This window comes from Primulina eburnea, chromosome 5, assembly GCF_022965805.1.
Source record: "Primulina eburnea isolate SZY01 chromosome 5, ASM2296580v1, whole genome shotgun sequence".
Taxonomy (NCBI): Eukaryota; Viridiplantae; Streptophyta; class Magnoliopsida; order Lamiales; family Gesneriaceae; genus Primulina; species Primulina eburnea.
The window spans coordinates 7,825,557-7,838,864 of NC_133105.1; the positions used below are offsets into that span (position 1 = coordinate 7,825,557).

Consider the following 13,308-nt stretch of genomic DNA (forward strand, 5'->3'; position numbering starts at 1 on the left):
TAAAATAGACATTCTATTTTTCGCTTCCCCGCCTTTTCAACTCGAGGTTAATAATTTCATATAAACATTCATGATTATGATAATTTTTGCGATGAAAAAGATTATTTAAGGCTAACACTCATTCTGCAGAGATAAAAACTACTGTGATTGTAATTTGTAAGACTATGAATCTATGATATACTTTATTTTTTAATTATTGAATTTATTGACTCTAAGTTACATGATATTTTTGTTTGTCTAGTTAACAATTCAACATTTGTCTAAAACTACGTGTAGTTTGATTAGTTTCAGAAAGGTATAATAACAAGAGTTTTATGAGTTTGAACTCACTCGACGTCTTCTAGAAGACAAGTCATAATTGAAAGACAATTTATTTTGAAAGGCAAAACCAATTCTAGAAGTTAAGGATTCATGGTTAATTTGACCTTGAACATATACTCATATTGTGTATAGCATCAATATTTATCTGCAAGGTGAATCAGAGAGAAGAACGTTCTCGTATGGAATTAGTCGGGCTAACCCTGAACACCTGAATTATGAAAAAGAATTTTCAGCTTCATATCATTTTCAAAATTTGATTCATACCAACAATTTTGGGTAGCAAGAAGCTGAAACCCTATCTTCAACTAGAGATATAAACAAACCAAACTGTTCGCGAGCTATTTGGAGCTCGTCTCGATAAAAAGCTTGTTTGAGCTCATTTGTTAATCATATCAAACCAAGCTCGAACTCCATTTCGAGCTCGACAATTTAATCAAACCAGGCTCAAGCTTAAGGATATTCAGATCATGTACTCGCAAACGTGTTCGTTAATAGGATTGCGAGCTCGAGCTCGACTTGTTTAGGTGGCTCGTAATCTCGAGCTTGACTCATTTGTTAAGTTGATTGACAAATAAAAATATTAGCACTAATTCCAATGGAAAGAATTGAACATAGATATACTTAATTTTTAACAAGCTCGAATAAAGCTCAAACTCGAGCTCCTTTATATGCTTTATAAGCTCGAAAACGAGACGAGCTCAAGTCAGACTTGTTAAACATGATAAACAAGCTATTAATGAACCAAGATTGAGCTCGTCTTGATTACTATTATAAACGAGCTTTTAACGAGCCGAACTCAAGATTTTCGAGAACTTAGTAATTTTAAGATAAGTCGAGCTCGAGCTTAATGATAAAAGCTCGAATCAAACTCGAGCTTCTATCAATATTAAATAAACCAAGTTCGAGCATGATTTAATTTTCATAAAGACATATTTTATTTTTCGAAAAAATATATTTTTTGAAGAAAAAAGTTATTTCCAAATACGCTGGAGCAAGCAAGATCCATCACATCACATTCTATATTATCAGAATATTTACAACATTTTTAAAATGTATGGACAAATATTAGGAAGTTGTACCCTTCATTCAATTAATTAAAATTTTGTCCATACGACCAATCATATTTATGAATTTGAACATACACTCTCCACTCCCTACCGATTTATTTCATTCTACCCGTGTGGCATTGTCCTCATGATAGGATGAATGGTTCAGATTTATCCATGTATATATAGGACCCACTTTTTTTTTTAAATTATATATGTAACAAGATCTTAACCATTGAAATGAAGTGAGGATAGTATCCTTATCCACCCCCACTCGATTCACTTTTGTGTGTGTCTACTTCTCAACTGCGGGTGGTCTGATTGCCCAAGAACCAACTTGAAAAATCAAATGCATTAGAATATATAAACATAAATAACTTCCGTAGGCTAATATAATCTTTTAAAATTTCTATTATTTTATATTATATGAAAGAGAAGCAACAAATTTTACACGCATTTAATCTGAAACCCACTCTTATTTCTTTAGTTTTGAGTAATATATTTATATATAAAAATGGCAGAGTGAATCTTGACTTGGTTGTCAAACTGTCATCTCCATCCTTCTAAAAGATGGTTCTGGAGGAAATTGAACTCGAAAAGGTCCACCTATAGTTTTTGTTCTTGTCTCCTTCCTACATACTCACTACCTCTCGGGAATGTAACGCCGTTTTTAATTCTCAAGATCTCTCTTTTTTCTGTCATCCCTTTATTTCCATTCACAAAATTCAGCTCTTAGGCTCTAAAGATTCGATCTTTGTTACAAATTATGATTCTTTGTTGGTTTTAAGCTTGTGGGTATTTGAGAGTTCTCGCTACTGTTTTGAATCTGTGTGACCATGTTCGATATTTATTGAAGATAATCGGTAGGAAAGAGTTTCTTGAACTGAACAGCGTGGTTTGTTTTTGTTTTCTTACTTTTCACTTAGTTGATTGAGTTTGTCGAGGCTTCGGTTTTTAAGGCATTAATTGGTCCTTGAGCGGTTCAAATTTAATTCGAGAGATTTATGTCAGATTTGCAATGATTTAATTTCGTTGGCAAATTTGCCAAATGTTGAATTCAGGAAATTGTTTCGTACTCCTAGCTGTACATTAACGGCTGTGTTTTACGCTTCGCTTCTCTCTCTTTCTATGTGAATATATATACTGGGTATATTCACCACTCTTTTTGTGCCCTCAAATTCTGCTTCTCAAAAGGTACGTAAATGTTTTCCACCTTTAGATCTCCGAATGTTCTACCTTTTTAACTTTCTTTTGGTGTTAATTTTTTTCTAATCGTTGACGCTTTTTGTTTTTGTTATCTTTTAATAGTTTGTTGTGTATTAGTGTTGCAGGGTTTTAGTTTCTTTTTGTGAGCAGTCGGTTGAAGAAATTGAATTATAATTAATCGGTGAAAAAAGATGAAGGGGGCAACACTGGTAGCCATTGCTGCTACAATTGGCAACTTTTTGCAGGGTTGGGATAATGCCACCATTGCAGGTAACTGTGCATCCTCTTCTCCTCAATGTTTTGAGGTGAATTCATGGTTTTGAAACTCCAAGCTAATATATTGAATGTTTAGTTTTTGTATATGGTTGGTGTGAAAGTATCCATCTCGTTATACCACTTGGGCCGTCTTCAAGATATTTTCTCGGACACCGTTATGGAATTTCTGTCAGAATTCTAATTATTAATGTGTCTGCTCTGCAGCATCTTCTGAATATTTTGCGTTTCTGATGTTTTTAGGGGCTGTTGTTTATATCAAGAAAGAGCTTCAATTGGGAGCTGCGGTAGAAGGTCTTATCGTGGCAATGTCACTCATTGGGGCCACGGTCATCACGACTTGCTCTGGGACGATATCTGACTGGATTGGTCGTCGTCCGATGCTTATTTTGTCATCCTTGTTCTATTTTCTCAGCGGCCTGATAATGCTATGGTCACCAAACGTGTATGTTCTTCTTCTGGCAAGGCTGTTGGATGGGTTTGGTATTGGACTTGCTGTTACTCTAGTTCCCCTCTATATATCTGAGACGGCTCCATCCGAGATACGAGGCTTGTTAAATACTCTTCCTCAGTTCACAGGCTCTGGTGGAATGTTTCTGGCTTATTGTATGATTTTTGGAATGTCCTTGACTCCATCACCTAGCTGGCGAGTGATGCTTGGAGTTCTTTCTATTCCCTCTCTTTTATATTTTGTGTTGACTGTACTGTTTTTGCCTGAATCTCCTCGATGGCTAGTAAGTAAAGGAAAAATGCTTGAGGCTAAAAGTGTTCTGCAGAAACTGCGTGGCAGAGAGGATGTATCTGGTACATTTCTGTCTGTAGTTCCACGTGTTACGTACATTTTTTTGTCAAGCTAATGGTTACCAAATTGTTTGATGTTAGCAATAATTGCCCGCATGTCATTAATCTAAGATAAACCGTGTCTTGTGATTAACGGATTGCATGACTATGATGAAGTTATAAATGCTTACCTAATCTAGTTTAGCATAGATATCCAAACTATGCTGAACTCAAAAGTTCCTAATTGCATCCAGATTTGAAGCAGTGATCTTCACTACCATCTCGAGGGTGAGCTACCAAACAACATTTTTTTGGTGGTTTGCAGATAGTCTTAATTAATCTCATGTTAATTTTGTAAAGGTTGAAAATTATATGCGGCGGTAGTTTCTGAAAAGCCAAGAATTTATTTTACATCATGATCTGTTTATTTTAATGATTTTGCATTTGTGATGACCTAAGGAAAAATTGCATGAAGCATCTTGTGGTGAGATTTAGTTTGTTATGACAAGCAATAAACTTGAAATTAAGTGGAGGAGAAAATCCAGATGTAAGAGCGGTCCCAAGCAGTTACTTTACATTCTTTTGAAATTACTGAACTATGGTTAGTAGTTTATGAATTTCATGTGAAAATCATGATGGTTTGTGTTAGGTCTCAATGTTTGTTGTGATCAATGGATTGGATGTGTATGATCTAATAATGAGGTTTAAGATCTACCATTGAATGTTTACATAATCTGGTGGCTTCTTTAAGAGGTCGGTGCCTTGTCAAACTCGCTAGTTCCGTCAACGACATCACACTCCAAAGTTTTTTTTGACTTTTTCAACGGACGGTTATTCTTAGTTCGCATTTATTTTAACTAGTGCCATAACGGCATATGGACATAAAAAAGTACTTATCTATCTAGCAAGGACTTCGATTTATTACTTGGTTTTTTTTATTGTCTTTTCCGGACGCTGGGACATCTTTACATGTAATACACCCAAATTAATGACACAAATAAAACTATCTTACTTTCTCTATTGTTTTTGTTCCAGGTGGGGATGGGGGAATGGAGTAGTTGGGTGTTTTTGCCTTTTCATTTTGTTTTGGTGCGTGTCACACTATTGCAGTCCCAAGTCTTGTCACCCGCTATCATGATGAAAAAAATATTTGTTAGGTCTATATCAGAAAGTTTTGTAGAGGATGTTATTTGATTGAGATTATTAAATTTCTAAAAAGGTTTGTTAACTTGATCGATTAAAAGTATAGCTATGTGATGAAATATTATATAGAAGTTTAATCATTGTTCATGCTTATTTTCCATTGTCGTTATGATTGATGCGCTGTGATGGAGGCTGAAAAGTTATTTTGCATTTAGGGTGTGGAGAGGATCCAAGTGGATAAAGTATACATTTAATATCGTGTGTAATGATGTTTAACAGTTTATTTTAGTTTATTGCCTTAAAAGAATCACTCGACAAGTGTACTTTGCTACCGCCCCAGCTTAACAAGTCAAGATCTGATCTCGTCTTCTTTTAATTTGGAAAATACATGTATCCATTAAAAGCACTTCTGCTTCATCAACATTTGCGGAAAAAGTAAAAACGTGGATAATTATTTATATACAAGAAAAATAAGATTGGAACACTAGTCAAAATGTGAAACTCGGAATGATTCCCAAGTATTTAATGTTGTTCTCTGTTAACAATAGGATTTTATCCCTTTCATTCCATTTGATAATGAGGTGTGAGTGATGGTTCAAAGACAATTTGATGTGTCCAGGCAGAAATATTTATTTTCAGTTTCCATGTAACACTTGTGCAATTTACAGGACCATAATTGGTTACTTGACAACTTTTTAACCTTTTGTCAATCCTAATAAATTCAAATACTTTGCCCAGAATATCTAGGATTTAAATTCGTTGAATGTCAATTGGATCTAGATATTTTGGCACTGAATATGGCTCAGCATTTACTAAAAGATAGGAAAGAACGCATCAGTGATTATTATATCCATCGTGAATGTACATATCAATCTCTCGGTTTTTTTATCTGAAACAAGTGATAATATCATCGAGTTTATGTGTCTTGTGCAATAATTAATTTGACATCTTATCTCTGATGTTTGAGGGATTGTTGAAAGCTTGATCCAAAAGACCCAGTAAGAACCAGACTTGCAATGCTTTCTTTCTTAATTTATTAATGCAGGCAGCTTTGGTCACAAATTTAATAAATCCATGTTTTTGGGACTTCTACTGGCTGAAATTCTTATATTTGGATTTTTTTTTTCTTGTCAATGTCAGTATTTTCTCATTCCCTTGTATCACTAATTACCAACTTACGAACCCATTCTTTGACCATGCAATATTAGACATCGAAAACTTGTAATAAATTTGTGATGTTAATGAATAGAATCTTTCAAACTGGTCATGGTGGAACAATTATTTCCACTCTCTTTGAATGGTAACACTTGATATGCATCTTTCATTTTGAGCTTTTATGTGCAAACACATGCTCGTTGTTGAAACATGTTTATACTTATACTTATACTTGTACTTAGTACTTCTACTTTCCAAAACATTTGCAGTTTATAGATTATTCTGACCAAGTTTGTTAAATTTCAAGTTCATAACACGGCTTGAGCTGACGTTACTTTCATATACAGGTGAGATGGCTTTACTAGTTGAAGGTTTGGTTGTTGGTGGTGAAACTTCCATAGAAGAGTATATCATTGGTCCAGCAGATGACCTTGACGAGAATCAAGACCCATCAGTCGATAAAGACCGTATCAAATTGTATGGCCCCGAGGAAGGCCTCTCATGGGTTGCCCGTCCAGTCACGGGTCAGAGTCGTATTAGCCTTGTCTCCCGCCAAGGAAGCATGGTAAATCAAAGCATCCCGCTAATGGATCCACTCGTGACGCTCTTCGGCAGTGTTCATGAGAAACTCCCTGAGACAGGAAGTATGAGAAGCATGCTATTCCCAAATTTTGGTAGCATGTTCAGCACTGCTGAGCCTCACATTAAAAATGAAGAGTGGGATGAAGAGAGTTTGCAAAGAGAAGGTGAGGGTTATACATCTGAGATCGGTGATGGAGATTCGGATGACAATTTGCAGAGTCCATTGATCTCACGTCAAAATACGAGCATGGAGAAGGACATGGTCAATCCTCAGTCCCATGGCAGCATCTTAAGCATGAGGCGTCATAGTACTCTAAATGCGGGAGAAGCAATCGGTAGTATGGGCATTGGTGGTGGTTGGCAATTAGCATGGAAATGGTCTGAAAGAGAAGGTGAAGATGGAACAAAAGAAGGCGGGTTTAAAAGGATTTATCTACACCAAGAAGGTGCCCATGGCCATGGCTCAAGACGTGGCTCTCTTGTTTCAATCCCTGGTGGGGATGGTCCTGTAGACGGTGAGTTTATCCAAGCTGCTGCTCTAGTCAGCCAGCCAGCTCTTTATTCGAAGGAACTTATGGATCAGCGTCCAATTGGACCTGCAATGGTGCACCCGTCAGAAGCTGCTTCAAAAGCACCACGCTTAGCTGCTCTTCTTGAACCAGGTGTTAAAAGAGCATTGATGGTCGGGATTGGTATCCAAATACTGCAGCAGGTATTGCTTAACTTCTTATGGTATAATTATGTTAAAGAAATTCATATTAGTCCTAGATGATATAACCATCGTGTCCTAAATCTCTCTTTATTTATATCCTATTAGACTGACTATTCCTTGGAGTGAAGAGCAACATAACTTCAATGTATGACATTGTGTGTTCCATTAATGTATGACATTGTGTGTTCTTTGAGATCTCTTAACATTCCTTCATCTGTGGACCTAAGACTATGGTTGAGGGGGATGATTAATCGTATTTTGGTGTTGAACTTCATAGTTTTGAAAAATTACGCATGAAATTGATTATTTTCATGTGATTTGGACAATTTACTCTCCCATGGGTCTACCTTTAATTTCATTTAGGATTGTTTGGGTACGCATCTTTCTATTTTCTTGTACAAGTGTAACCTTTCTCATCAGAAAAATGAGTTTTAACTTGTCACCTCTTCCATTTATACTAGAGGCTGTTCGATCATGAGATAAATGGATTATGTGACCAATCAAGCAGCCCAATAGTAGAGTTGTTGATTTTGAAGGAATTAGGATTTAGTTCGAATCACACCAAGTGCTATAGTGAATGATTTGATTCATTGACTTGTTAGTTGAAATAGACTCGTGTTTTACCATTCCGAAAGTTAACCATCTTTGAAAGTATTCATCTCTAAGTGGTGTTTGTCAACTTTTTTTTCTGGTTTCTTCTTGTGGAGTGTGGATATGCATCTTGCTTATGTGTACATGCCTTTCATCAATGCTGACTCGCAGCATTAGTTCTACGATTACTGTATATAAATATTTCTTACTCAAAACTTCATTTTTTCTTACATTTATCTTTGCAGTTTTCTGGTATCAACGGAGTTTTGTACTACACTCCTCAAATTCTTCAACAGGCAGGCGTTGGAGTTCTGCTATCCAACCTTGGCCTTGGCTCCGACTCTGCTTCTTTCCTTATCAGCGCCTTCACTAATTTTTTGATGCTCCCTTGTATTGCCATTGCTATGAGGTTCATGGACATAGCTGGTAGAAGGTAAATTTCATCCCTTTTGCCTCTTCGCTCGCCGTGTTTCTCATGTTTTTCCGCTTTGCATATGATTTTTATTTAAGAGAAAGGTTATATTTATGAGTTTAACGTTTTTCATCTTGGAATTTGTATGAAAATTACCTAGGAGTTTAACATCACAGTTATGATTAACTAGCAGCCCCAGCCTCGAAAATTTCCCATGATACTTGTACGATTTATGACTAGATTTAACCAGAATTTACTTAACTCTTGAAACTGTGATCCAACCCATTGATTCGTGAATCTTGAACTATGTTGCCGTCCATATTATTTCCAATTAATTTCCTTTATCGGCGATTCTGTGTCACTTCCAGCTTCCTATTTCAGGTAGTGGTCCAATTACACTTGGCACTCAACTGAACACATGAACAATATTTGAAACAGGAGTGTAGACCGTTAATTTTGTGTTTTCAGTGGTAAAAAGTGATCGTATATGCCTAATATGCGGGGCGGAGTGTGGACTTAATGACAACCGTGTAAAACCCGTTTAATGTGCTAGTTGTGACGATGAATTCTCCTCTGATGGTTGTTTAGACATCGTTCTGTGCATCTTTCTCCTCTTACCATTCATTGTGCTTGTTTAGGTACCTTTTACTGAGAACCATTCCGGTTTTGGTAATATCACTGGTTGTCCTGGTTATTGGAAACGTGATTAATCTGGGCACTGTGGCTCATGCTGTGATCTCAACAATTTGTGTTGTGCTCTACTTTTGCACATTTGTTATGGGCTACGGACCGATCCCTAACATTCTCTGCTCGGAAATATTCCCCACAATGGTTCGCGGCATATGCATTGCTATTTGCTCCCTGGTTTTCTGGATATGTGATGTCATAGTTACCTACTCACTCCCCGTGATGCTTAGCTCCATCGGTTTAGCTGGCGTTTTTGGCATTTATGCTATTGTTTGCGTTATCTCGTTTGTTTTCATATTCTTGAAGGTTCCGGAAACGAAGGGTATGCCATTGGAAGTGATCACGGAGTTCTTTGCGGTTGGAGCCAAACAGGCTGCGAAACCGGAGCAATGAGAGATCTTGACGTCAATTAAGTTGATACTCTGTGATGCTAAAGTTGGCTTTGTTGCCATGTTTCCTAAGGAATTTCTGCGCATTAGAGACTCTTATCTTTTTCTTTTACAATTATCTTTTCTACATCTAATGTGTTAAACTTTCTTCATTTAATCCATTTGTCGAATGACAAGCGAGATAATTATGTTTCTAAGAATTATAAAACTAAAATGGGTAATTATTTTCATTTGAAATTCACTTTCCTGGTCACCCCAGACTACCCAAGATTGGAATCTTAAATAGCATTTAATTATGAAAGGATTAAATTTCCTATATAAATATTGGTGTGACAAACTACAAACATATAGTGTTCGAAAACACCAGCAGACAGGTGTTGAAACAAAGGCCAAATATACAGCAAGTCCGAGATTCGAGTGCGCAGTCCATGAACAGAAAAAACTAGGAAATTGTATTTACAAAACTATTTACAAACTCCGCAAGGTCACTTCAGAATTAGCCCAGTCACGCTCCATGCAAGTGGAAAGAACGAGCGCATTTGCGGCATTTCACATCTTGCTGCCAGAAACAGTGAACTGACTATGAAACTTGAGGGTTCCGTGTCTCTTCGGATGGCGGTTTGTTCCCAGAACTCTGAATCCGGTCAGATGCAGAAGGATTAGAGCCCAGTTTAGAATTTGCGGTGTTGTGCTCTATCTGATTTTCTGACTTCATACTTGACTTATATGGCCTCTCAAAATCTCTGGCTGCAGCAGGATCTATCATCAGTTTGCTGAGTTTTTGCTCCTGCAACACAAACAAAATTATTAACTCGTCCTCTAAAAAAGGCAAGTATATATCATTTGCTTTTTACATGAAATGGTTCAGGGTTTTTTTATCAGATTACAAAGTGAGAGCTTACATTTTGTAGCAGCTTCAAGCTTTCTCTGCAATGCCTCGTGTTCTGCCTGGATACGGAAGGGGACACCATTCTTCTGATACACATTATTTTGAGCCAAATCTTCGTCAATATCACTTGAAGTAGTTGCAAAGGGATGATTTGAGGGAATCCATCTGACGGTATCAGGGTCGACATCAGGAGGAACTGACTCTCCTTCTCTCAGAAATATCGTTGGTCTCTTCCACTGGTATGCCCGGGATCTTCGTTTCTGATGGATTGTTTGTTGCTCACCTGTAAGAGTCACCGGAGCTAAACGATACACTTTCCCGCACATCTCAACTGTTGAATTGTTTTTGCCGACCTTAATCATAGGATTATTGAATGGATCATCATACTTGAGAGGAGTTGAACTGCGAAGAGAAATGACAAGAAGAATCAAATTATGAAATGAACAAGGAATAATAAAGACTTAAAATGTCAGAAGACAATCAGACAATCAATCTGAAAGGTCTCTATGATTGTCTGAAAGGTCTCTACAATCCAAAAAATCTAAAAGGTCTCTACAATTCAAAAAATCTATATCATCATAGTCATAGACAGTCTTTCAAAACAATACCATTAAAAAAAAATTAAGTAGTGAACAAATACATTTAACTTAGAAAACAAAATTCACTCTTACGCTAGATACCATCAAAAAGTATTTGCTGAACTGTGATCAGATAAGTTCAAATTTAAATTATTGTAGCTCACAAGCTTGAGCATGTGCATGTGCATGACTCAATGGTTAAGTCAAAGTGGGAATCATACATGCCTCTTCTATCAGATTTGAGCTGTCCACGGCGCACAAGATCAGCTAAAGAGCCAGAACGACTGTTTCTGGACTTCCTTGCATGTATAACCTCTCACCACGACAATTAACATAGTACGCAACAATACATAATCCAATTGTAATATTCATACCAGTGAATTTCCCAGTCTGAAAAAAAGATAAAAAAAGAGAATTAACATAAAGCAGCCGCATACCTCAGAAACGTGTTTCAGCCCAAGCTCATCTCGAAGAGCCGATGGTCAAATACAGGAGAAGCACTATTTTCAAGTGAATCACTTGATTCAACTACTTTTTAACAATCAAACTTATCTTCTGTGGTAGTGCCACCTAGTGAACAATTCAACATGCAAACGCGCACTTCATAGAAAGACTGCAATATAAAAATTCTGGAACTGAAATTTTAATCTCTCAAGTGTCGATGAATAATGCCGCACCAAAACAGCATCTTAAGTTTACTTCCTCAGGCTCTCAACTGAAAATATTAGAATGAAAAGCAAAAGAATGTCACTCAACTAAAAATACATGGATGAAAAGCAGAAGAATGTCACTCATTTTTCAATTATATGGGACAAATCCAAACCATCATTTGGAAACACAGTCTTCTCTGTTCCCTGGGACCTAGCAGCCTCTGAGTTCACCACCACTCATAAAGCAATGTCAACGCTTGATTTTATTTGGTACTTGTATTTATCGAAACTTATCACCTTTGATCAGTCATCAGAGATCCAAACAAATTACTAGACGGCCAATGGTCTAATCAGGATTCCTATTGAGAAGTTCAATTCCCTTCTTCCTTTAAATCCAGGTACAAACATAACAAGGTTACGTTCACCAGCAGCCATCGGCAGCTAGATTCGGGTCAAGTTTCTTTTAACTCGGAGAAACAATCTGCCATCCTTGCAAATTCAATAAATAACCTCTCACATCCAACCTTGAAAAGAAAAATGAGGCTATATACGAAACACGAACAATAAATTATTCCCATGCATAAGACAACGTTAGGAGAAAACATCCGCTAAAAAACCATGATAAAGCAAGCGAACGAAGCAAGAAATTACCGCGACCGTAAATAGAGGGATAGAGCTAATTGTCTCTTGCAACTTATTCACTGGGTTTTGTTGATGCTTCTCCACAACATCTCTCCGAGACTTCTCGACAACAACGGCATCGTTTTCGTGGCGCATGTCTCCATCTGAACTAACTGCTGCCACTACAAACCTCCCGCGCTTGATTCTTCGATTCCGTTTCGTGCACACAAAATCACGCCCTGATTCCGTAGGACATTGCAGTTCATCGGACCAAGTACGAAGCTTTACTCGAAACAGAAATTTTTTCAAAAAAATTATTGAAAGAATCACAGAAGACTGAAGGAAAATAGGGTTCCAAACATTCACTTACAGGAAAAGAAGACGACGCATGAATATGTATGGTCCAAATTGAGGCCATTGTTGCTTTGTTGCTACTGCTGGATAGAGAAATGGGGAATCATTGCGGCGAATTGGGGAATTTTGGGGGAAAATTGATCTGAATTTGGGGTCAGGTATACAATCGAATGATAATGGGCTCAATAGCTACGCTGGGCATTGGGCCAAAAGCCCAAAATGTTTTTCTTATTAAAAAAAATCAGAGTTCTAGCCTATGTGATGAGAGACTGAGGGAGAGCGCCGAGTGAAACATAACAGCATGACCAAATATGAAAAACGATCTAGACGACGGTTGATTGTATTAAAATCGGTGTATGCCCGATAGAGTTACTCGAAAATGAAGTGAACTGACTTTTCCCCGAAGCTATTGCCATTTTTTCCGATCATTACTATAAAAGCTCGACTCTTAGCGCATGAGTAACGTAATCAACCAGGTTCTTAACGGATCCCTCTTGACTAGGCAAAACTAACTAACATCGCCATGAAACCTCGAAACTCGGAAGGTTCTCAAGATTCGAGAGGTATTGAACTGGCTAGCAACGTGTTCATTGTGTAACATTGTTTGTAAATTGGTGTTTGCATTTTGATTCATAGAAAAATATGAATGTAGATAGTCTTAAGTGTGTGTGTGTGTGTGAAGATGGATTGTTGGATTTTGGGAAAATTTTGTTTAATAGTTCAGCCCATAATTTGTAATATGATTCATATATATCTTAAATAGCTTTTTAATAGTTCATGTAATATTTTAGAGGAATGATTTTGTTTTTCCCAAAATTTGAATGTGTATTTTAAATGTGGAGTAGGTCTCTTGTGATACGGTTTCACGAATTTTTATCTGTAAGACGGGTTAACCTACCGATATTAATAATAAAAAGTA

At 37.0% G+C, this 13,308-nt stretch overlaps 2 protein-coding genes across 4 annotated transcripts; one reads left to right on the forward strand and one right to left on the reverse strand.

The window, feature by feature from the left end:
* The first annotated feature begins 1,829 nt into the window (after positions 1-1,829).
* LOC140832849 (monosaccharide-sensing protein 2-like) lies at positions 1,830-9,424 on the forward strand. Of its 3 annotated transcripts, none has more exons than XM_073197088.1 (6): positions 1,830-2,561; positions 2,691-2,843; positions 3,090-3,650; positions 6,272-7,218; positions 8,055-8,242; positions 8,860-9,424. In XM_073197088.1, exons 2-6 carry the CDS (start codon positions 2,765-2,767, stop codon positions 9,299-9,301), a joined length of 2,217 nt encoding a protein of 738 aa, XP_073053189.1. In that variant the 5' UTR covers positions 1,830-2,561; positions 2,691-2,764; the 3' UTR covers positions 9,302-9,424. The 3 variants fall into 3 exon arrangements, with proteins under 3 accessions (XP_073053189.1, XP_073053190.1, XP_073053191.1); XM_073197089.1 differs by having other exon boundaries at positions 2,698-2,843; XM_073197090.1 differs by having other exon boundaries at positions 1,841-1,967; positions 2,429-2,843.
* Positions 9,425-9,569: 145 nt separating this feature from the next.
* Positions 9,570-12,539, reverse strand: LOC140832850 (protein MULTIPLE CHLOROPLAST DIVISION SITE 1-like). The gene is given in 8 exon segments (XM_073197091.1): positions 9,570-10,084; positions 10,200-10,208; positions 10,210-10,588; positions 10,986-11,068; positions 11,070-11,102; positions 11,104-11,154; positions 12,066-12,317; positions 12,406-12,539. Coding segments are annotated over 8 exon segments (1,062 nt in total). The 5' UTR covers positions 12,454-12,539; the 3' UTR covers positions 9,570-9,877.
* Positions 12,540-13,308: the final 769 nt, after the last annotated feature.